At 42.8% G+C, this 25,882-nt stretch overlaps 1 protein-coding gene across 2 annotated transcripts in view; it reads left to right on the top strand.

Moving 5' to 3' along the window:
* The first annotated feature begins 963 nt into the window (after nucleotides 1–963).
* The window catches only part of AMD1 (adenosylmethionine decarboxylase 1), a 123,809-nt gene continuing 98,890 nt past the window's right edge, over nucleotides 964–25,882 (top strand). The window contains exons 1-3 of one of the 2 annotated variants that reach the window (XM_033936526.1): nucleotides 964–1,317; nucleotides 15,125–15,211; nucleotides 21,144–21,270. In XM_033936526.1, coding sequence (XP_033792417.1) covers nucleotides 1,208–1,317; nucleotides 15,125–15,211; nucleotides 21,144–21,270 — 324 coding nt within the window. In that variant the 5' untranslated portion in view covers nucleotides 964–1,207. Of the gene's footprint in view, nucleotides 1,318–5,944; nucleotides 5,967–15,124; nucleotides 15,212–21,143; nucleotides 21,271–25,882 lie in introns of those variants that run through there. The other variant, XM_033936527.1, reaches the window with a different exon arrangement.

Below are 25,882 nucleotides of genomic sequence, written 5' to 3'. Positions count from 1 at the left end.
AGATTGAGACATCTTTCAATGCTTTCAATGGAAGTAAAACCCGGATGTCTCAATCCGTCCCCTTTTTTCTGGAGCCATATGGTCACACTATTACTGACTTACAAGTGCATTTACTCTGCAGCCCCTGAATCTGTCTCCTCACTTATCTCCCCTTATGCTTTCCCCATTGAACTTAATTTTTGGAAGACATAAATATGATCATGCCTCTTCATTGGCTTTCTATTTACTGGTGAATTCAATTGAAATGAGCCAATGTAATTTTTTCGCCTTTATTACCGCTATCATTTAACGCTCTTAGGTTTCACACTACCAGGAATACACATAAATTTAAATAGCTTTTCCTTCTGTTAAAGGGTTAAAACCCTAGGTAAATTCTCACATTCCTTAGCCTATTCCTTGGTAAAAGTTTGGAATGATCTTCCCTCGACTATCAGAACGTCATTATCTCTGTCACTTTTTAGGAAAAATATGAAAACTTATCTCTTTCAGAGATTCTTAACTGAGGACTGATCTAATTTATTGAAATTTTTTTATTATTATTATATTCTTTTTGAAGCCTTGCTGGAATGATTCGGTCTCTAAGATGGAAACTCGATTAGTGAAGGCCGCTCATGAGGGAAGTCTGCAGCCCTTCCACACCAGAAACTCCCCCACCTGCCTGACCTAATTAGACTGTCCGTGCGCGCGCGCGCACGCTTTGGGGGCCATTAAGGAATCCTAGCGCGCGACCTTTTCTCGAGACTGCCAACTGCGCCCGTCGCCACGGAAGGCGGGAACAACCTCGCCGATGCCGTCGCCACATACGTCACAAACTGGCCCCGCCTACCCGGCCGTAAAACCCCCTGAGCGACGCCGCCGTCAGCCTATGGGGGAGCGCACGCCGGGCAGGCGCGAGGCCCGAGGAGGCGGAGCTTGCGGGGCAAGGGCGCGTCGGTCGCGCGAGCCTATAAAAGGCGCAGAGCGCGGCGGTTGGGCGCTTTACACAGTATGGCCGGCGACATTAGCTAGCGCTCGCTGTGCCTGCTTCTCTGGAACAGGGGGAGGACAAGACAAGACACGCACGCACGCACACACATACACGGACTGAAAGTCTCCCACCCGGCCGCAAGCCCGAGCCCCGGCGACGACCGAGAGGACGCGACGAGCCCCCCGGCCCCGAGCGGCGCACGCGGGCCCGCAGCCGGCCCGTCCCCGTCCGGGCGGCACCATGGGCGAAGGCGGCGCGCACTTCTTCGAAGGCACCGAGAAGCTGCTGGAGGTGTGGTTCTGCCAGCAAGGCGAGAGCGAGGGATCCGGAGACCTGCGCTCCATCCCGAGGTAAGAGCCGACTCCCCCACCTTGATGGCTTCACCCACAGCCCCTCCCTACCTGGCGGCCTCTGTCAGTTCCGCTTCTCGGCCGGAGCTCTCCCTGCGGTCGGGCGGGGCGCGCCCTCGGGCGCTGGTGACGTCGTGGTCCGAATGGAGCCAATGGGAGCTCGGGGGCGGGGCGTCGCTATGGGAAGGAGAGGCTCGTGACAGGTGCAATGGTTGGACCGTTTGCTGCGTAAACTGCGAAAGCTACGCGAGAGGCGTTGGAGGAGGAAATGTTTACAAGAGGGGAAAGAAAGGCTGTGCGACTGAAGTGACCTTGGGAAAGTCACTTAAGTCTCCAGTGCCCAGGACAGGAAGGGGAAAACCCCCATTGCCAAAGTTTTTAACCTTTTTCTGAAGGCCAGGTAGTTCTTAGAAATGATAGAAGGGCATTCCAGGTTGTTCTAGCGCTGGATGAAGGGAACATAAGGCGGAAAGTTTTTAAAACATTTGGCCTCAAACTGGTTTACATTACATTACATTACTGACTTCTGTTCCACCCCTACCTTGTAGTTCTGGGCGGATTACAAAAGAGACATCTGGACATTTCCAGGAGATATTACAAGAAGATAGGTGAATTACAGTTTTGGGAAAGGGATATAGCAAGGAAGAATGGGCTATTCCAGTAGATTTACAATTTGGGGAGATGTACAAATTGGAGATAATGCAGTTCCAGTATATGTACAGTTTGGGAAGCAGTTGACATGCTTGAGGCTTTGAAGAGTAAGGATAGGGGGAGAGGTTGAGGGAATTACACAAAGGGGAATCCAGGGTTAGAGTTAAGACATCTGGATATATTTTTTTGAATAGTTGGGTTTACATACAGATACACTCTAGTTAATATACATGGGGCAGTAGAGGCTTATGTGATTTGCCCAGGGTCACAAGGAGCAGCCCAGGGTTCGAAACCACTATGCCACACTCTTCTCTGTATACCTTGGGCAGAAATTGAGGGACCCGCACTGGTAAGACAGTATTCTAAGATCGACTTGGGAAAACTATTCTGTCAATTGCATATTCTTATAGATAAGCAAAGAATTATTTTGTTTCTTGGTGTGACTTATTCCCAAATTTATAAAGCTGAAATATGTACATAAAAATATAGGAACAGCCAACCATTCTCTCAGAGCGATGGTCCATAATAGAGCCCACAGTGGCTAATCCAGTTTACAGGTACCAGGCAAAAACCCAAATAGTAGCAACATTCCATGTTAACTGCTGTAACTACATCCTCTGGCAACATATTAACAGAGTTTAAACTGTTCTCAGTGGAAAAAAAGTCCTCCTATTGGTTTTAAAAGTATTTCACTGTAACTTCATCAAGCGTCCCCTAGTGTTTGTAATTTTTGAAGGAGTAAAAAAATATCTCTTCCGAGCTGAAGAGCCCTAATCTCTTTAGCCTTTTCTCATATTGGTTGCTCTTCTTTGAACCTTTTCTACATCTTTTATTTGAGGTAAGGTCACCAGAATTGAATGCAGCACTGAAGGTGGTACAGAGGCATAACATTCTTAGTTTTGTTTACCATCCTTTTTCTAATTCCCAGCATCTTGTTTGCTTTTTTTGTACCACTGTGGCACATTGGGCAGAAGGTTTCAGCATAGTATCTAGTATCTGGTCTCAAAATTTCACTGATAATATACAGCCTTTTGACCCATATTGTGTTTGTAATTTACACAGTACTACTTGGTAAGACTGTAGCTGACTTTTTAAAATTGAAACAGCTTATGTTTTTAGAAAGAGCCTACCCTTCTGTAGTGATAAATTTTATGTTCTGAGTTGAATAGATATGTCAAAGCTGTTGCTTTTTAAGGAACAGGAGTTTGTAGAAACCACTTTATTGGCCTATTCAGATCCTGCCTAAAAATTGACTACTTTGAGATAACTCTGAAATTTTAGAACTGGTTTTCTTATGGCCTTGTTTTGATTTTCAACCATATTAGCACCACAGAACACAGGGGTGGTTGATCTCTTCTGTATTTGTAGAAGTAGAACTATATATAATACAAATAGTGCCAGAAATTTCATAATATAATAGCCATACTGGACCTGAACAATGGTCCATCTAGCCCAGTATTCTGTTCCACAGTGGTCAATCCAGGTCACAAGTACCTGGCAGAAGCCCAAATAGTAGCAACATTCCAGGGCAAGCAGTGGCTTCTCACATGTCTGTCTAAATAGCAGACTATGGACATTTCCTCCAGGAACTTGTCACTTAGTATTTGTAATTTTTGATGGGGTAAAAAAAATCTATTCACTTTTTCCAGTTCTACACTACTCAGAATTTTGTAGAATTCAATCAAATCTCCCTTCAGCCGTCTCTTTTCCAAGCTGAACACCCCTAACTTTAGCCTTTCCTCATACAAGAGGAGTTCATCCCCTTTATCTTGGTTGCTTTTCTTTGAACCTTTTCTAGCGCCACTATATCTTTTTTTAGATAAGGAGACCAGAATTGAAGGCAATACTCCATGACCCCTTTGCTCCTGAGTCTTCATTGGCTCCCAGTTTATCTTAGAATTCAATTCAAATGTGCCTGCATCTCTTTCAAAATTTTATATGGCATTTTTATTCCCTTCGTTCCCTTATTATGGAATGCTTACAGATTTTCCTTTGCAAGAGGAATCCAACAATTCAAAATCCCTTCCTTCTAGAAAAGGAATTAAAGGAGGTAAAATCTTCAGTCATTCTCTGGCTTTTAAACTTTCTCAACTATGGAATGAACTCCCCCTTAATTCTGAGGAGCCCCAGTTCTTTCCAATCTTTCCGCAAATTTCTAAACTTTTTTTTTTTTTGCTAAACATTTTGAAAACATCTCTTTGAAATGTAAACTTTCTTTAGTTTTTATCTAATTGTAAACCGAGTCAAGCTTTCTTAGATTGATGACCCGGTATATAAAGTTAAGCTTTAGTTTAGTTAACCATCCCTTTTTAATAATTCCTAGCATCTTGTTTGCTTTTTTGGCTGACTTGGGTTATTCTTCCCAATATGCAGTATTTTGCATTTGTCTACATTAAATTTCATCTGCTACTTGGACGCCCAGTTTTCCAATTTCCTAAGGTCTGCCTGTAATATTTCACAATCTGCATGCGTTTTAACAACTTTGAACAGTTTAGTATCATTGCAATCGCCTCGCTCGTCATTTCAATTTCCAGGTCATTTATAGATAAGTTAAATAGCACCAGTCCAAGTACAGATCCCTGAGGTACTCCAATTTTTACTCTCCAAGTTACAGTAGCCACGACTCTTCTTTCTCCACCACTTAAATATTTTTGAAACCTGCTTAAGTATAAGGCTGTATAAGTTTATTAAATAAAATAGTTTGTCTCCCATACAACCCTAGTTGATCTAAATAGTGAAAGTCCAAAAATGAGGCTGAATATTGCACCAAATCTTAAACAGTGGGCAATTCTCAGTATCATCTGTTATCGGTCCATAAGTGCTTAATGCAGTCCATAAGGGCTTAATGCAGTTGTTAAGACTTGTTAGGGGCAACATCCACTTAAGTGAACATCATTCATAAGTAAGTCAGGTATAAATCTACAATGCAGTGGGACAGGGTGATCAAAGCTCCCGGGTAGGTATAAGCCCTCAGGTAAGTGAATCACAAATACCTTTTATACAAATGAGAAAATGGGGCAATGTCTGGAAAGGGTGCATAGGGAGAGGTATGGCCAGCATGAAAAAGTAGGTATTGATGTCCCTGTGTAAGACTGGTGATGCGTTGTTTAGAATATTGTGTACAATTCTGGAGACTGCATCTTCAAATAGATGTAATCAGGATGGAGTTGGTCCAGAGGAAGGCTACTAAAATGGTCAGTGGTCTTTGTCATAAGTTGAAGAATGGTCTGATATTTGGCAGCTAAAATTTAATGCTAAGATATTCAAGGTCATGCATTTGGGTTGCAAAAACCCAAAGGAACAGTACAGTTTAGGGGTGAAGAACTTATGTGCACAACAGAAGAGCGGTACTTGGGATGTGATGATCTTAAGGTGGCCAAACAGGTTGAAAAGGTGACGGCGAAAGCTAGAAGGATGCTAGGGTGAGATATGGCCAGTAGAAAAAAGAGGTATTGATTCCCCTGTATAAGACTCTAGTGAGACCTCATTTAGATTACTGTGTACAATTCTGGAGGCTGCACCTTCAAAAAGATATAACAAGGATGGAGTTGATCCAGAGGAAGTCTACTAAAATGGTGCGTGGTCTTCATCTTAAGGCATTTGGTGTCAGACTTAAAGATCTCAATATGTATACTTTGGAGGAAAGGGGAGATTATTGATAGACATTTAAATACATGGCATAAATGTGCACGAGTTTGAATCTCTTTAAATTAAAAGGAAGCTCTGGAATGAAAGGGCATAGGATGAAGTTAAGAGGTGATAAGCTCAGTAGTAATCTAAGGAAATACTTTTTTACAGACAGGGTGGTGGATGCATGGAACAGTCTCCGGAAGAGGTGGAGACACACTGAATTCAAGAAAGCCTGGGATAGTCACGTGGGATATCTTAGAGAAGAACACATAATGGTTACTGCTGATGAGTAACTGGATGGGCCATTTGGCCTTTATCTGCCATCCTGTTTCTGTGTTAAATACTTACGTGGCTTAAAAGCACATAAGGTGAGTCTTTTCATTTGCAAGGAAGCTCCGGAATGAGAGGGCATAGGATAAAGTTAAGAGGTGATGGGCTCAGGAGTAATCTAAGAAAATACCTTTTTACAGAGAGGATGAGATTTTCCCTATTTGTCCCAGAAGGCTCACAATCTAATGTACCTGGGACAGTGGAGGATTAAGTGACTTGGCCAAGAAAGCTACACAGCTGTAGTATCTACAGTATAAGGAATGACACTGAGTTACTGGAAAGGGAATGAAAAATAAATTTACATTGCTGTGATATACAGGCCTTCTCCGATGGAGAAGTGGACAGGGATTTAATAGAAGACATTCAAAATATAGCTTTATAGGCGAAGCACTGCTAATAGTTTCAAGTTTATTAAAATCTTATACCGCCAAATCAGACTTCAAGGCGGTGTACATATCTTATTAAAATACAAGTGTTTAAAAAAATACAGGGTACAACAAAGGTATATCGTACAAAGACTTAACAATACAAGACTGACAGACAAACTGGTACAGAAGGGAGGTGGTAAAATTTCTTTATTTAAAGAGAAAGAACAAGTGGAACAGACAATAGGAAAGGAGAAGATATCACATGAATCAATCTTTTCAGAGAGAAACAAAAAAGTCCTTTTAATGTGCCAGATGTTGATTGGGGTATCACTATTGCAGGATTTCTTAGAAGTAGGGAGATCCTTGATTCTCTACACCCACGCGGGAAGGAGTCATATTGGACTTAATGATTACAAACTGGGAAAGTGTTTCTGATGTTTCAGTGGGTGATCTGGCATCCAGTGATCACTGCATGGTATGGTTTAATATTAATAATAATAATAATAATAATAACTTTATTTTTGTATACCGCCATACCCCGAAGAGTTCTAGGCGGTTCACATTATTTAGACAGAGATTACAAGTGGTTACATATCAAATTGATCATGGAGTAGTTTGACAGAGATTACGAGTGGTTACACAAATTGATCATAGAGTAGCAGACAGCAAGGAGAGAGTATTTACAAGTGATTACATATCAAAATGGTCATAGAGTTGCGAACAGCAAGGAGAGAAGTAGTGGGAAGAGGAGGGAGAACAGGGGGGGCGAGGATCAGAAGGGGGGGGAAGAGGATTGGAAGGGGCATTGAGGGTCTTGGTCTCGGAATAGGTGAGTTTTGAGTAATTTTCTGAAGTCGAGGTAGTTGTGGGCCTTGAGGACCATTTGGGCTAGCCAAGGGTTTAGTTTGGCGGCTTGGAAGGCGTAGGTTTTGTCTAGGAATTTTTTTGAGTGGCATAGTTTTAGGGAGGGGAAGGCGAAGAGTTGAATTTTACGGGCGTTCTTGTAGTTGTGGTTAAGGGTGAAGTGAGGGGTGATGTAGCTTGGGGATAAACCAAATAACGTTTTGTAGCAAAAACAGGCAAATTTGAATATGATTCTGGATTCTAGAGGGAGCCAGTGAAGTTTATGGTAGAAAGGGGTGATATGGTCCCATTTTTTCAGGCCAAATATGAGGCGGACTGCGGTGTTCTGGATCATCCTTAGTCTCCTGATGATTAAGATGGGTATAAAGAGGGCTTATTCAAAAGTAAAGGTTCTAGACATTAAAAAAACCCACTTTGGATGGGGGATTACATCAATGAATTGTCTGTATGGGAACATCTAGAAATGCAGTGGGAAAACTGAAAGGAGTTATTTGTAAGGGCAAGAAACCTTTTTGTGGGGCAAGTAAGAGGAAAAGGCCATTCTCAAAAGTAGTAGTTGAGAAGGTAAGGAATAAGAGGTTAGCTTTCATAAACCACAAAAGATCGCAGAAAGAGGAAAACAAGTAAAAATATCTGGAAAAGTTAAGAGGCCGGTCGAATAGGAAAGCAAAGGTATAAATGGAAGAAAAAATAGCTGACACTGTAAAATGGGGAAACAAAACATTTTTTAGATATATTTGACAGGAGGAAGTGCAGAAGTGGCATTGTGAGACCCAAAGGTAAAGGAGAGGAATATGTAGAAACTGATAAATGATAAATCTGAATTGCTTTACAGATATGTTTGTTCACAACTAAAGTGCTGGGAGTTGAACTTCAGAAAACAAAAGCAAACAGTATGGCGGTGTGGTAGACTGATCAATTTTTAGAGGATTGTTTGAGGAGCTCAACTGAATTGCTGGGAATTGAACTTCAGAAAACAAAAGCAAATAGGATGGCGATGTGGTAGACCCTGATCAATTTTTAGAGGATTGTGTTTGTGAGGAGCTCGCTAAACTAAAAGTGGATAGTGATGGGGTGGAATGGTGTACATATGAGGCTACTGAGGGAACTTATAGTTCTGGCAGTTCTGCTGGTTATTTTTTTAATGCTTCGCAGTCAGCAGTGGTACTGGAGGATTGGAGAAGGGTAGATGTGGTCCCTGCCACAAGAAAGGAAGGAAGAAGTAGGGAATTACAAGCCAGTAAGCCTGACTTTTGTGGTAAGTAAAATTAATGGAAACGCTTTTAAAATGGGGAATAGTGAATTTCTGGAATCCAGTGGTTCACAGGACCCGAGGCAACATGGATTTTACTAGAGATAGGTAACCAGAGAATTGGATAGTGGGAGAGCACTAGATGTGTATTTAGATTTTACCAAAGCCTTTGACAGTGTTCTACTCAGTTGTATAATAAACTAAGTGCTCTTGGTATGAGCCCCAAAGTGACGGACTGGGTCAGGAACTGGTTGAGTAGAAGAATAATAATAACTTCATTCTTCTATACTGCCATTACGAGAAGTTCTAGGCCAGGGGTGCCCAACACGTCTATCGCGATCGACCAGTAGCTCAGGAAGGCAACGCGAGTCGATCTCGGAGCCCATCCCGGGCTCCGTGATAGACTCGTGTTGCTGTCCTGATCTACCGGGCCGATCAGCCTTCCTCTCCAGTGTTCTCCCTAGGGCCTTTTAGCTGAGCGGTCCGCCCAGCTGTCATCTGCTGCCGCCGCCGCCGCTGATGAACATTAAAAAAAACACAAAAAAAACCGGCTTGGAGATTTCAGCCCGTAGCGAACTTATGCTCCGTGGCTCTAACGTGTGCGTGCGGGCTTCCCTTCTCTTCCCTCCGAAACCGGAAGTTATGTCCGGGGGGGGGGGAGAAGGGAAGCCGGCACGCACATGTTGAGAGCCCTGAAGCAAGCGTTCGCTATGGGCTAAGGCGGGAGACAGGTTAGTGAAGCATTTCCTCTTCTTGCTGCCGGGTCCTGCCTACTTTCTGTTTCTGCGAAGGCAGGACCCGGCAGCATTTCCCCCAACAGCTCGATCGCGATGCTGGTCGGCCGAAGCAGGGAGAGGTTGGGGTGGTGTCGGCTTTCGGGCCTGTTATTGGTGGCGGTTTGGGTCCTGGTCCCCGATGGCAGTGGCTTGGGGGAGGGCAGGGAGAAAGAAAGAAAAAGGGCAGGCAGGGAGACAGAAGGAAAGAAGAGAAACAGAAAAAAAAGAAAGGGAGGCAGAGAGAGAGAAAGGAAAAGTTGGGGGAGGGAACGAGGTCTGGAGGAGAGGAAGCATACAGGCTGAAAGAAGGGAAGAAAGATTGGATGCACAGTCAGAAGAAGAAAGTGCAACCAGAGACTCATGAAATCACCAGACAAGGTAGGAAAAATGATTTTATTTTAAATTTAGTGATCAAAATGTGTCTGAATTTATATCTGCTGTCTATATTTTACACTAAGGTCCCTTTTTACTAAACCGCAATAGAGGTTTTTAGCGCAGGGAGCCTATGAGTGTCGAGAGCAGCGCTGGGCATTCAGCGCAGCTCCCTGCGCTCTAAAAACTGCTATCGTGGTTTAGTAAAAAGGGAGGGGGGTATATTTGTCTATTTTTGTATGGTTGTTACTGAGGTGATAGTGCATAGTCATCTGCTTTGACCTCTTTGAAAAACCCTGGAAAAGGAATGATAATTAACATTTTCTATGCGTACAGTGTGGCATTGTGTTTTTTTTATTTTTTATTTTATTGTTGGTAGATCATTTTGACTTGGTCATTTAAAAAGTAGCTCGCAAGCCCAAAAAGTGTGGGCATCCCTGTTCTAGGCGGTTTACACTAAGGGCTCCTTTTACAAAGCTGCACTAGCGGTTTTAGCACAAGCACCGAAAATCTACCGCCTGCTCAAAAGGAGGCGGTAGCAGCTAGCGCACACTATTCCGTGTGTTAAAGACCTAGCCCTAAGAGAAACTGGGCAGTCAGTGAAGTACAATCACGCAATAAAAATACAGTGGTACCTTGGGAATCCGAACTTAAATCTGTTCCCGAACTCAGTTGGAGTTCCAAAACAATTTTTCCCATTGAAAATAATAGAAACTGGATTAATCTGTTCCTTGGTCCCACAAACTCAGATTGACAGCACAATAGAATCACTGATCTTTTATTTTATTTATTTATTTTTTTTACAGTCTAGCCATGAGATTTTGCTACTTTTATATGCAAGCCATCCTCCACGCAGCTACAAGTTTCTAGAGCAACCCTTTTTTGTTGTGTTTTGCTCTCTCATATGGGGGAAGGGCAGAAATGAAACGGAATAGGAAAACCTTGCAATGTGAAAAAGGAAGAAAAATAAGAAACCCTCCCCTCCAAGCAATTTGACAGATTTTCAGCTCGAGAGGTGGAATGAAGGTACAGCCAAAAAAAATTAGGGAGAACGGAGGTTGGTGGGGGGTGTTAGAGATAGCCGGGGCGTTTAGGAGGGTTTCTGGAGACAGGAGGAGGAGGCATGACTGGAGGAGCCCGATCGGCAGCTGCAGGGAGGGCCCCAGCAGATCCAGTCTCCCTTTCCACCCCACCCCCCACAAAACTTTTACCTTCCCCATCTCTCCAGCAGCATGGCTTACACAGGAGATTGGAGGGGGCAACTATTATTGTCGAATTAGCATCTGCCACTTAATTTCTCCTTCGCCGCCCACAAAACATCACAGAGGAGTTGGCTGTTCTCCATGTGTACAGGCAATCGGGAGCTGCTGAGGAGTTTTGCGGAAAGGAAGTACTGAAATCTGCCGGTTCTCGCTCCTCTGCTGTATTCTGGGTTCTCTCAAGTTTGGATTCCAAGACAATTTACTGAAGAAAAAAGCAGGGCTGTGGAGTCAGTAGATAAATTTTCCGACTCAAACTCATCAGTTTTTTGTACTTCAGACTCCGACTCCAGGTACCCGAAATTTCCTCCGACTCAGACTCCACAGCAAAATCGTTAAAATGGAATGTCAAGTTGAGAGAAATGAGCATTTTCGACACCACTTTCTTTTTGCTTTTAATCAAGGTTCTAAGGCTGCAGAAGCTGCTAGCAACATTTGTGCTGTGTATATAGTGGGTGCTATAGCTGAAAGAATCGCTCGTGATTGGTATGCCAAGTTCAAAAATGGAGTCTGTAGATAAATGTTCCGACGCCTCAGTTTTTTGTACTTCTGACTCCGACTCCAGGTACCCGAAATTTCCTCCGACTCCGACTCCACAGCCCTGGAAAAAAGTTTGGATTCCAAGTTGTTCGAGTTCTGGGGCGTTCAGATTCCATGGTACTACTGTACAAGTTACAGTCTTAAAAACTCCTAAGTTAGGTAATGAATTTATCAAACAGTAGACTTGACTAATTTTCAAAAAGAACAGTAAGATGTGGCTTGATGAATACATTCACCTAACCAAGATTGCAGTTTGCCTGCTTGAAACACAAAGGTCTTGTCTAAGAAAGTCTTATCGACGACAGTTTGCCTTGGGATAGGCAAATAAATGAAATCTTCTAGTTTGCCTCAATGGCCTGTATAACTCAAAGTGGGGAGAAAGGTAAGTTGGAGACAATCCCGATATCAACTTAAAATAGATACACTTGCCCCTCCCTATTTGCAGTTTCCAGGTTCGGTTTTGATTATCTGCAATTTTTTTTTGTGTGTTTTTTTTGAGGGGGAAACAAAAAACAATGGTTTAGGACCTTCCCGCCTCCCTGCAGCCTTCCTCCCGGCATCCCGCCCTTACCTGGTGGTCTAGCGGGCTTTCGGGGCAGGAGCAATCTTCCTACGCTCCTGCCCCGTGTATATCGCCAATAGGAAATGACTGCTGTGAGTTCCCTTAAAGATTTGTGGATGATTAACACTAGAGTTGAGGGGTTATTAAAGTCAGTGGTGACTCAAAATGTAAAGTTTTCTAAAGTAGAAAATATTGATTTTCATGTTTCAACTTTACAAGATGCGTCTTCCTCAGCTGTTAGACTCATTATTACTCACACTCGATTTGAGAAATTGGAAAATATGTTACGGGTAACATTCCCTCAGCATATGAAGTTTTGACCATTTGACTATTGATTCCTGGATGTTTCACCACCATCTAAAACTGAATATGGTTAAGACTGAGCTCCTTATCTTTCCACCTAAATCCCGCTTCCCCCCATTCTCTATTTAAGCAACACACTACCAAAAATCCTTATCCACACGCATCACCTCTTGCTTAGATTATTGCAACTTGCTTCTCTCGGGTCTTCCGCTCAACCATCTTTTCAATCTGTCTAAAATTCTGCTGCATGACTTATATTCCATGAGAGCCGCCAAACTCACATTGCCCTTCTCAAGTCAATGTTGGCTCCCATCTGTTCCAAATACAGTTCGAAACTCCTCTTATTGACCTACAAGTGCATTCTGCAGCCCCTGAATATCTCCTCACTTATCTTACCCAATGAATGGCGTTCATTGGGGAATGCATAGGAGAAGTCCCTCTTATCCAGTGGTCTCAAACTCAGACCCTTTGTGGGCCACATTTTGGATTTGTAGGTACTTGGAGGGCCGCAGAAAAAGTATAGTTTATAAAACTTTCCTTTAACAATTAAAAGGAAAGATATATAAACTATAAAGAGTTTTACCTTATGCAAAATTGTCATTTCTTTAATAAGACATTAACTATTTTTTCTGTGGCCCTCACATTTAAAGTTTAATATCTTTTCTTTCTCAAAACTGACACATTTCAATCACTATATTGAAAATAAAAACATTTTCCCTACCTTTTTGGGCTGGTGACTTTATTTTTCTGTGCTTTTAACTGTTTCCAGGGCCTTCTTGTCCTTTGACTGTTTCTCTCCATCTTCACTTTCTGCCTTGCATCCATCTTTGTTTCCTTTGAAAATCAGGGATAGTGTATCAAAAAAGCCAGAAAGCAACTTATGAAAATAACAACAAAAACTGACTTCTTGTTAAGTTAATGCCCACAGAGAGTGATCAAGAGGTTTTATAAGTGCTCAGAGATGTGGAACTCTACAGGGTAACCTAATCCAAGTTACCCAGCACAAAGAGTTCACCTTCCAGTCATTGCACCATCTTATGATATTGAACACTCTCTGAGGCTTGGTGTTAGACAGGTTAAGTCCTTTGAGAACTGGAAAAACGCTTCTCTCCTAATGCCATTATTCAAGGTGCAAAAGTCACTGGACTAGTAAAATTGGATTACACTTATCTTAAAGCAATATCTTCAGGGGTCCCAATGTGGCCCCGTTTCGAATTCTGCTTCAGGAGACCCTATCCTGTGAGATTGTCAACTCTTAATACCATGATATCCAATTGGTTTAGTGGCTTGCACTCGCGTCTTCAAAATAGAGAAATTGAGGGGTTGGTTTATTTTCGCTAAGACACACTAACAGAAAATTTTATAAATGCCAAGTCATAATAATAAAAGGCAAAACCAAGGGGAGCAGGCTAAATACAATTACAAATACTACATACCGCTGCCGAAACTCTGAAGCTTCCAATCGACAGGGGAAACGCCGACTGTCACTCTGATTTTAAAAGAACAGAGAGGTGGAGCCTTACGTGAAAAACGTGATGACGTTGAAAAAGCTAATACTGTGAGTGAGAGGCATGACGTAAAAGCATCAGCCATGATAATGGTTACTGCTGTTACAAAATGTGGAAATCAGAGGAACGCCAACCACTCAATCTCGTTATTTAATCCATGAGGGTGCAGTGTGTTTAAAGTGTAGATCCACTTATTCTTTTCTCCACAACGCTTGTGCTACATTTCCTCCCCTAGTGGTGACCACAGTGTCTTAACACTGAACATTTTAAAGCAGCCAAGTCATGTTGATGTTCAAGCCAATGAGAGACTAATGGAGCTTCCTGAATGCCAGACCGTATTCTACTAATATGTTCTCCCAATAGAGTCTTAATACTTCGAATGGTACATCCAATGTAATACAAGTGGCACGGACATTGAATAATATATACCACTTGCTTAGAATCGCAGTCAGTTGCTGAACAATTATGTGTCTTGATGAATAATCCAATTTGTTGTAACGTAACACTGTGTGGGCACATTTTGCAATGTCCGCAGGGGCTGTGAGCTCCTGCGGTTCGAATACATGCATCAGTGTTTGAGAACTGAGAATGTACTAGTTTCTGTTTTAGATTTTGTTGTCTGGTAAAAGCGAATCTGGGCATCTCCTGAAATGCATGATTGTATTGCATAATGTGCCATTGTTTTATGATGCGCTTAATCTGGAATGCATGTGTAGAATAAGGAAGGACACAAACCAAAGACTTATCTCGTTTAGACGATGGGTTCAATAGTAGGGTTCAATAGTAGGGATCAATAGTAGATCCTTACTATTGAACCCATTGTCTAAACGAGATAAGTCTTTGGTTTGTGACCGCTGCTCTTATCTGTTCCCTTCTCCACTGCAAACTCCAGACTTAATCCCTTCTATCTTGCTACACCATGTGCCTGGAAGAGACTGTCAATATGTCAAGCTCCATCTCTAGCAGTATTTAAATCCAAGCTAAATGCCCACTTTTTTGAGGCTGCTTTCAAATTATAACTCCCACACACAGTACACCTATCATTCTCTGCCAGAAACTCCCCTAATTAGATTATAAGCTCTTCTGAACAGAGATGGTCTGTTACATGTTGAGCACTGAGTATTCCTTTCAGCATTATCTAAATGATAAATAGTAGTAAACCTAAACATCTAGAACTTATAAATCCTGTGGTCCACAGGACAAATTCGTCTGTTTGAAAAAAATCTTGTCAGGTCTAATCTCACAGCTTGACGCTCTAACCATGCAATGTGACTGATGAAACTACTGTAATAGCTTCAGGAATTACTAATTGTTAAGATTTCTAGTTGGTAATTTGCAAACAAAAACCTTAAGTCTTCTTAAAATTTATGAATTTTAAATACTCTCTTGCAGGTTTGAGTGGGACAAACTTTTACAGAATGTGCATTGTTTGATCATCAGTGTGACAAAAACTGACAAGCAGGAAGCTTATGTACTCAGGTAAGCTAAAGGAAATCAGAAAACATTCTTGAAACTTGCTTTGAAAATTGATCATATGCTTTATTGGTGGTGGTATGATCTGTATTCAGTCCCCTACTTTGCCAGAAGTACAAACGGGTTTAGGAACTCAAATGGGGTCCAAGTTGCTCCCCCTCACTCTGAAACTCTGCTGTGACCAGTGTACAGTAATTGCTTTATCCCAGGACAAGCAGGCAGGTATTCTCACATATGGGTGACGTCATCGACGGAGCCCGGATACGGACATCTCACAAGCAAACTTGCTTGAAGAAACTTGAAGTTTCAAGTTGCCCGCACCGCGCATGTGTGAGTGTCTTCCCGCCCAGCATAGGGCGTGTCTCCTCAGTTTTCCGCGGAGCCGAGAAGTCAGTCTTTGACTCTCTGCGTTTAACTTCGTTACTTTGTGCCTTCTCTGAACCGCAGTTTGTATTTTTTCCTCACGAATCACTGTTCTTATTTTTTCTTTCATTTACAGTTTAAAAAAAAAATTTTTTTTTCCTTTTCCATCCGTTTCCCGGGATAGGCCGCAGCCCGAAGGCTTCGATCTTGCGGCAGCTATTTTTACTTCTATGTCCCGGCCTGTCACGGGCTTCAAGAAGTGTAGAAAGTGCCAGCGCGCGATTTCTCTTACGGACCCACAGTCGCCTCAAGTGCCTTGGGCCGAAACATCATCCGAGATCATGCCTGCGCTGTGCTACGCTTCAGCCTCGAGCCTTCAATTGTTGCATTTTGGTGGACAAGCTCTTCGAGATGGATTCTTCTTCTGATCCCTTGACTTCAAAAGCGACCTCAGCCTCGACCCCTACCGAGGTTCCTCCTACTTCTCCTGCTTCCACCTCGAGCCTCATCAGACCTTCGTCATTTGCAGCGGCTCTTTCTTTGACATTTTCTGTATCTTCCCTTGTTTCCTCAAGTCAGATAGCTCAGCAGTCAGTTCCAGCAGTAGTGATTAAAGTGCCTATAGACTTCCAAGTCGAAGCACACTCACACTACCTTGAAGGAACCTCCAGCCAAATCAGGTGATCTGGTTTCAGATGCAGGTCCATCCTTGCCGGCTTTCCAGACCATGTTGGAGAAGCAATTCATTCAGTTCCTTACTAATATGGGGCCGAAGCTTCTTCCTCTTATCCAGCCTGGGCATTCAGCAGACTCCCATGAGGTCGAGCCGCTTCCCCTGCCTCAGTCTGAGCTTACACACTCTTTACAGGGAGCATAGTCTCTGCGAGTTTCTGGTCTGGCATCAAAGCACATACAGCAAGGAGCAGATTCTTTGCAAGTGCCTCTGAAGGAATCCTACAAGGAACAGAGTCTTTGGGAGTATATCGAGGTTCCTCAACCAAGCCTCTGGAGCTTCGATCTACAGCCTCCAGTCCTATACATTCTTTGATACCATCAGCTGCTTACATCTCCAAGGCGAAGTCTCCTTGATCTTCGAGATCTGCTTCCAGGCACAGTTCTCATCGACGATGGAGGCCATCTTCGAGGCATCCTTCCAGGTGTAGTTCTTCTTCTAAAGAAAGACCTTCTTCCACTAATCCTCGATCTACTCCAACTTCAACTAGACCACCTCCTCGTTCGAGGTCTCCAATGCCGGACTTCGAGGATGTCCCGGTTTCGATTGCCTCATCCAAGTCACCATATTCCTTTGATGCCTTTTTTCCTGCCGAAGCTTCATCTTCGACCCAGGCTGCCTCAACGTCCTCAAGTTCTTCTCGAGGCAAAGAATTGGCAGATTAGCTATCTTTCTCATCTTTTCTTCGTCAGATGGCTGTAGACTTGGATCTTCAATTAGATACTGGCTCCAAATACTCTAAAGAGTATCTAGAAGTCATGCATCTTTCTCAACCTCTGGCAGAGTCTCTTAAGCTTCCATTTCATAAGCTTTTGAATCAGACTTTAGGTTGATGCATGGAAACACCTTTTTCCATACCAGCTGTTCCAGGAAAATTGGACTCTAAGTATAAAACTGTGCATTGCAAAGAGTTTGACAACTCAATTAGATATCTCATCAATCCCTGCTTGTTGAATCCTCCTTGAAGAGGTTTCATCCTTCCAAGGTTTATGCCACAGTTCCTCCTGGAAGGGAAGGGAAAACTATGGACAAATTCGGACGTCGCATCTATCAAAATGCCATGATGTCCTCTAAAGACCTCAATTATAATTTTCATTTTATTACTTACTTTGTGTTCCTCATTTCTCTATTACCAAAATTCTTGACTTATTTGGATACTCAAAAGCACTTTGAATTTCAAGAAGTCCTTGCTTCTTTATCACAGCTCCGATTACATCTCCTCCAGTCATCTTATGATGCCTTTGAGTTATCTGCCCGGGCAGCTGCTTGCTCTGTAGCCATGCGTCGCCTTGTCTGGCTTCGTACCATTGACATGGACCCTAATCTTCAGGATCGCTTAGCTAATATTCCTTGTGCGGGCAATGACCTCTCTGAATCTATCGAGGCAGCCACCAAGAAATTGTCTGAACATGAAAAATCCTTTGCTTCTATTGTCAGACCTAAGCCAAAGCCAGCTCCTGCCAAACCTACACACCCTGCTCCTATCTATCAACGGCGTTTTGCTCCGAGGACTGCTCCTTACAATCGCCCTCCTCTTAAAAAACAGCATCCTCAGAAGCAACAAAAACCTCAACCTTCTGCTGTTACTCAGCCTTTTTGACTGTTTAAAATAGAGCATAACCTCTACCGTTTTGCCTCTGACTTCTCTTCCCCCTATAGGAGGTCATCTCCATCATTTTTACCACTGATGGATGACTATTACATCTGACCTTTGAGTGCTGACTATCAGGGAAGGATACTCTTCATTTCACTCAGGTTCCACCAGAGCTTCCTCCAAGAGAGTATCCTTCCCAGACTGCCCTTCTTCTTCAGGAAGCTCAAGCTCTGCTTCGTCTCCATGCCATCGAACCAGTTCCTTTGGAACAGCAGAACAGGGGTTTTTACTCCTGTTTCTTCTTTGTTCCGAAGAATACTGGCGATCTGCGGCCCATTCTGTATCTCAGGGCTCAACAAATTTTTGGTCAAAGAAAAATTTTGAATGTTATCCCTGGCATCTCTTTAGCCCCTTCTCGAGCAGAACGACTGGTTATGCTCTCTGGATCTTAAGGAGGCCTACACTCATATCCCCATTCATCCGGCCTCCCGTCAATATCTCAGATTTCGGTTGGGGAATCTGCATTATCAATACAGAGTGCTGCCCTTTGGCCTGGCTTCATCTCCCAGAGTGTTCACCAAGTGCCTGGTAGTGGTAGCAGCAGCTCTGAGGAACCATGGTCTTCAGGTATTTCCCTACCTCGACGACTGGCTTATCAAAGATTCAACATCTCAAGAGGTTATTGTAGCGACCCAATGGACTATCTGGTTCCTACAAAGTTGATTTCAAATCCCAAACTTTCCCAAATCCCCAACTTCAGCCCTCACAGAATCTACAATTCTTTGGAGCTGTTCTGGACACTGTCCAACTCAGAGCATTCCTCCCACAACAACGTCTGGAAGCTCTTCTTCAACTCTGTCATACAGTGTCTTCCCGGTCTTCCATCTCAGCGAGACACATGATGGCTCTCCTAGGTCACATGGCCTCCACAGTACACATAACTCCTTTTGCCAGACTTCACCTCAGAATTCCTCAGTGGACCCTGGCATCTCAATGAACACAGGTTTGCGACCCATTTTCTCAACACAAGTCACTCCTTCATTGAAGCAGTCTCTCCGTTGGTGGATGCTCTCTTCTAAGCTTTTTCAAACGCCCCCCCCATCAGTAGATTCTCACGACAGATTCTTCGACCTACACTTGGGGCGCTCATCTCGATGGTCTCCGTACTCAAGGCCACTGGGCCAGTACGGATCGTCAGTGTCATATCAATCTGTTGGAACTCAGAGCGATCCTAAAGGCTCAACGCTTTTCAACATCTTCTTAACTACCAGGTATTTCTCATTCGGACGGACAACCAAGTTGCCATGTATTATGTCAATAAACAGGGAGGGACAGGATCTGCCTTCCTTTCAAGAAGCTCTGAAAATGAGAATAGGCTGCCTGCTTGTTCTGGGATAAAGCACAGTTACTTACCATAACGGGTGTTATCCAGGGACAGCAGGCAGCTATTCTCATAACCCACCTGCCTCCCCTTGTTGGCTTCTCTGCTAGCTATCTGAACTGAGGAGATGCGCCCTATGCTGGGTGGGAAGGCACTCGCGCATGCGTGGTGCGGTCGACTCGAAACTTCTGGTTTCTTCAAGCAAGTCTTCTTGTGAGCTTCCGCATCCGGGTTCCGCTGATGTCACCCATATGTGAGAATAGCTGCCTGCTGTCCCTGGATAACACCTGCTATTTGGTATGTCAATGAGAGCAAAAAGCCAAATATTATCTAAGAACAGACTTATTGATAATGACAGGAGTCGCCATACAACAAATTACGAGTAATTGGAAGAATTGGAGCTGGCTTAATTATAGCTTTTGGTGGAATTCATTGTGTCATATGTATATAAAATGGAACGAACATTAGCCATCCAGAAAGGGAATTTTAAGAAATTTCAAGAGACTTGGGAGCCATTAGCAAAGTATTGTAGCGTCTAAGTACTATTTTCCCCTATTAACAAGCACATCCGGGAGGGGGGAAGAGTGGAAATCTGTTAGGATAATGAATTTAAATATAATGTACTATGGTTTATTATATAAATTTTATATGTTGGGCATTATGATTGTTTAGGAGGGAGGGGGGACTAATTCTGAAATGGATAATGATATTAAGTGTGATATTGAAGTATAAAATGTTGTATTTATTGTAACACTTACTGTAAGTTTGAAAATGATAAAGAATTGAGAAAAAAGGTGACCATATCAGTTAAAAAAAAAAAACACCCACCCTAAGATTCAAGATTCTGCATTCAGGACAACCCCCAGAGGAAAAGAAACAAATGTATTTCTTCCTGAGCAATGCAAAAGATAGACAGCAGATTAAAATGCTCAAAATTGACACAATTCAAACACTAACTTGAAAATAAAATCATTTCCCCTACCTTTGTCTCCCGGCGGGTGTCTAACCTTCTGGTCGGCTCCAACCTGGCTGTTTTATGCAGCGCACGGTCTGATGCTTCCCAATGTTACCTTGTGGCTGGCTCCCTCCTCACAGCCGTAGTGTGCACGGAGCTGCGTGCAGCGGCTCCTTGTGCATCCTGAACCGGAAGCCTTCTTTCAGACATCACAGCATCAGAGGGAATGCTTCTGGTTGAGAGGCGGGACACGCGAGGAGCCGCTGTACACAGTTCCATGCACACTATGGCTGTGAGGAGGAGGGAGACAGCCACAAGGTAACACCAGGGGGCATCAGACCGTGGGCCGCATAAAACGACCAGGCGGGATGGATTTGGCCTGTGGACCTTGAGTTTGACACCTGTGTTCTAGGTAGTATTTTGCTATAAGCATTAGACCTGCTTAGTATATACTGTGCAGTTATCCACAGTTTATTTTAATAATTCAGTATTTAATTGGAAAAACTGGAATAGATTAAATTATAGTTTTTGGTGGAATTCACTGTCATATGTATAAGATGGAAAGAATGTTGCGTTATAAATTTTAATAACTTTCAGGAGGTTTGGAGACCATTAATAGAGTATTGTAATGAATAAAATATCATTTTCCCCCAGTTGGTATAATTGTACAGGGATGGGGGGTGGGAGGAAGTTTAATTTATATATTGATGGGTTGGATTAATAGAGAATAATATATATATGTAATCACGTGTAATAGGGTTGGGAAGAAGGGATTTATTTTTAATTGTGAAATTAATAATGATAGCTACTCAAGTGATATTGTATAAGTTTAACTTATTTTCTGACACACTTGTAAGATGAAAAAATGAATAAAGAATATAAAAAAAACTAATTCAGTATTTTTCTCTGCAGTGAGAGTAGCATGTTTGTCTCCAAGAGACGTTTCATTTTGAAGACATGTGGTACCACCCTCTTACTGCAAGCACTGGTTCCCTTGTTGGAGCTCGCTAGAGAGTACTGTGGATTTGATGACTTCCAGGTGAGCATGCCAAATGCTACAGAACTTAAAAAAAATGGTTTATGGTTTGTTATCCTGTCTTTCTTGAGACCTAGTTCAGAAAGGAGCTCCAGTCTCCAATAGGAATGGTAAGTAGAACCTAACAGTCAGAGTAAGCTTATCAATAGATGCCAAACATACTAGGACAGGCTTTGAGACTGATTGCCTAAGATCTAATTCTTCCTGGTGACCAGAGCATTTCTGTAGCATCTAGTGATATACACTTCTCCCTCAATATTCGCGGGGATTAGGGGCAGAGCCGGCCCGCAAATATTTAAAATTCACGAATAACATTTGGGCCGGCTCTAATCCACCCCCTGCCTTCCCCCGGCATCCCGGACCTTACCTGGTGGTCTAGTGGGCTTTCGGGACAGGAGCAATCTTCCTATGCTCCTGCCCTGTGCAGATCACTCATACAAAATGCCTGCAAGGAGTTCCCGTCGTCTCAAGAACTTAATACACAATATAGTTTAGAATTTTTATGCTTTCAGGTGGACTTCTTGGGACACCAGGCCGAACAGTGGCATCAAATTACTGCGTCTCAATGGCCATGAATTTGGTCTTGGAGAATGAGATGTACAGTGTCTGCATCTGAGACAAACTTGGTTTTTCCTTTTACATAGAGCATTTTGGACCCCAGTTAGATTACAGAAGTTAAATAGCTCTAAGTCTAATAGATGCTGGCATTGTAATCTTGAGATTGGGACATTAGATCATTTGTTACACTATTGTTCCTTTATTTTGACCTTTTGGAAATTAATCTGGACCCAAATAAATTGTTTATTAGAGAATCCCGTGGCTTTGTCGTATGACACGATTCTGTTTGGTATGTCAATGAGAACAGAGCCAAATTTCATCAAACAAGCTTTTATTGATTATGACAGGAGTCGCCATACAACATATCACACATAATTGGAAAAATTGGAGCAGGCTTAATTACAGTTTTTGGTGGAACTCATTGTGTCACATCTATAAGATGGAGAGAATAGCCATACAAAAAGGGAATTATAAAAAATTTAAAGAGATATGGGGGCCATTGACAAATTATTGTAATGAATAGATACCATTTTTCCATTATAAGTACAATACAATGGGATGGGAAGGGGGGAATTCTGAATTTTATTAAATGTTTAAATCAGTAAAAAGAATGTCATAAGATATATTTGATTACATGTTATGATAGGATTGGGAGGGAAGGGGTTAAATGTTATGTATTGTTAAATATGACAGAAATTCAAGTGATGTATTTAATTTCAATTGTCAATTTTTTGATACACTTGTTGTAAGATGTAAAAATGAATAAAGATCTTTAAAAAAAATTTTTTTCAAAGCCAAATTTTCAATAATTCACAAAACCAAGGTAAGCATTTCCACACATTTCAGTCTATCGTAATAAATTTTACGTTACGCTGGTTCCAATCATAATTAGTTTAGCAAAGATTTGTATTCACCGTTATCATTTACGGCTATTGTAAACATAATGTAAATAAGTCATAAATCTGTAAATTCAAATATTTTGTGTTCCTGGCTCTTTTAGTCCATACAGACTGTTTATCCACTGTATGTAATTTTTGGAATGTCCCGTCACCAGGGACACACGATAGGAAAAGGTTAAGCCTAGTATCCTGCTTCTGACACTGACCAAGCCAGATCACAAGGAAGGAAGGATATTACATCTTAAGGTTAAGTGACAAAATGTTGGACACATTGTATTGTTGAACATGGTTATGCTAAACCACTCTTCCAAGACTGTATCAAACACTTGTGCCTTTGTGGTGAATTGCTGACTGAACTGTTTGCCAGTGCTTAATCGTGAAGAAGCGCAACATATACAGGGAAAGGGAATGGGGACTTGTGATGCTGCGGGAGTGAATGGGCATCTCTCGCTCTGCTGAGGGGGGAGGCCCTTAGCAGCATGAGAGAGGGCATCTCTCCCACTGTTGGGGGGGGGGCTTGTTTGCAGTGGGAGAGAGTGGGAATCTTTCCTGCTGGGGGGCAGTTTCGCTTGGCAGCGGGAGAGTGGAAATCTCCTGCTGCTGGGAAGGGGGGTTGCTTGGCGTCAGGAGAGAGTGGACAACTCTTCTGCTGCAGGTGGGCATTGTGTGGCAGCTGGAGAGATTGAACATCTCTTCTGCTGTTGTGGGTTTTTTCATATTCACATGTACCCATCGCTATTACTAACAATGGGCACATGCAAATTTAGCGAGTCCTCGCTACTCTCCACCAACCTCATTTACATGAGTGTTTTTTGGAGAATGACCTATTAAAATTCACTTATAATTATTAGGAGTTCAATATATCCACTACTGGTAGTTTTGTGTAACTACTAATCTTAGTTACCAGCTTTTTCTTTTTTGTATATATGTATGCATATATCTTTTCTTGGAAATATTCACATTCTATCTTTATAAGTGCTCAGTCTTGTATTTCCTGCATGGAGACCATAGCAAGAGTATTCCAGGACCATCATCGCGCTTATAGGTCCTTTAACTCAATCATAATAATCACCGTTAACATTTCTATATCCGCTAACCATAATTGAAATTTACTTATCTCTTCTGTGTACAAAATTATGAAATAAAACAATAAATAAGCCTCAAAATTGAAAAAATCCCACTTATCTCAATCAGCTTGGATGATGAGGTGATTAGACATTAATGCTAAGGCTTCATGACGATTTCTTCTTCTTTGCCAGTTTAATACCAATAAATAGTCAATTGGTTGGAGCTGAGAGCCATTTGGCTAGCTCTGGTGCATTGCAGAAGACTTTGGAGGGTCAAGCAGTCGGGGTCTAATCCAGCAATGGGATGGCAGTAGCCTATGTCAGTCGTCAGGGAGGAACCAAGAGCTTAAGAAGCCCACCTTCTTTTTCTATGGGTGGAATGTCGCCTCCAGGCACTATCAGCAATGCATGTGGTGGGAATTGACAATGTTCAAGCTGACTTCCTCAGCAGACAAGACTTTAGATCCGAGCGAGTGGGCCCTGTCCTCAGTGGTATTCTGAACCATAGCACGCGCTGGGGTCAGCCCTGCTTCAACCTCATGGCCATGGCAAAGAACAAGAAATCATATTGTTTCTTCACTCAAATATATAAGCCCGGAAGCGAAGGTCTTGACACTAATGCAGCCGTGTCCTTAGGAGCTTCTCCTGTATGCCTTTCCTCCCTGGCCCATAATAGTCTGAATCATTCAGCGGATCGTGGTCTATCCAGGCCGCATCATTCTTGTAGCTCCAGATTGGCCTCACAGGTACACAGATCCTGATGCTTCCGCAAGGGTTGTGGCCTTCGGCTGAGCACTCATCTAGACCTTACGCAGGATCTATTCTGCATGGAGGACCCGGGTTGCTTGAGTGTGAAACCTTAGAACACAAAGGCTATTCTGGAATGCGCTGCCTATTATTCTGTGATGGGAGACTGAACTTTAGAAAATGTTGAAAATGCAATTATTTGTCAATGCCTTCATGTGCTAATGCTATTTTCTGTTAACGCTTTCCCGTCCTGTGCATTCAAGTCCCTGGCAATAGCACACAAAAGAATTTATGCCACCACCCCCTCCTACATAAAATCCAAGCTACCCATCTACATCCCCACCCGCACCCTCCGCTCAGAAACGGAGATACGCCTATGCATTCCCCCCGGAAGGTCCCTCCTCTCAGAAACCGCCCGCATACGCTCCTACAGCCACTTCATTCCCCATCTCTGAAACCAACTCCCCCCTCAACTCAGACTACAGAACTCACTAATGACATTCCGGAAAATGGTAAAGACCCTCCTCTTCAACTAAAGGTCACCCTCAGTCTACACCCAACCCCCTTAAACCCCACCTCTACCCTTCTTTCTCCATTCTAATCTTCTGCCTAAATTTCTGTATAGTCCACTCTCAGCCTATACTCAAATAACTTGTATCTAAACTAAGCTACTTATATTTAAACTACTGTTCCTAATTTGCTGTATAGTCCCTATATTTACATTGCTGCACAGTCTCGTATGTCCAAGTATTTAAATCTACTGTATAATCTTGTATGTCCAATTCACTCCATTGTGAATGTTTACTTGTGTAAACAGTTCTGAGCTACTGGGAGGAAGGGATAAAAATCTAAATAAATGTTTATCCCAGGACAAGCAGGCAGCATATTCTCTACATGTGGGTGATGTCATCCACAGAGCCCCGATCGGACACTCTCGCAAACAAACTTGCTTGAAGATATTCAAGCTTGCGAGTGTACCGTGTGTGCCTTCCTGCCCTAGCTAGGGGTCGCGTCTCCTCAGCATGGCCTCAGTTCTTGTTTTTCACGGAGGCAAGAAGTCCTGTTCTACAGCTCTGCCTTTCTCCTACTTGCCTTCTCGCACCGCAGCTTTCTTTGTTTTCTTTAAGTCGCTGTGCAGCGCGTCTTTTATCAAACCAAAAAAAAAGATTTGTTGTGTTCCCGCTGGTTTTCCTCTGGCGGGCCTGGCTTGGGCTTCCACCTTGCCGCTAGTCCTAGTTTGGCTGCAGCTGTGTTTTTCTTTCTCTCCTGGTCTCTCACCGGGTTCACCAAGTGTGAGTAGAGTGGTCAGGCCTTTTTCCTTCATTGGACTCGACCCAACTTGGC

This window comes from Geotrypetes seraphini, chromosome 3 (assembly GCF_902459505.1).
Source record: "Geotrypetes seraphini chromosome 3, aGeoSer1.1, whole genome shotgun sequence".
NCBI lineage: Eukaryota > Metazoa > Chordata > Amphibia > Gymnophiona > Dermophiidae > Geotrypetes > Geotrypetes seraphini.
The sequence above is the reverse complement of the archived record's forward strand: the minus strand, read 5'-3'. Positions and strand labels throughout refer to the sequence as shown.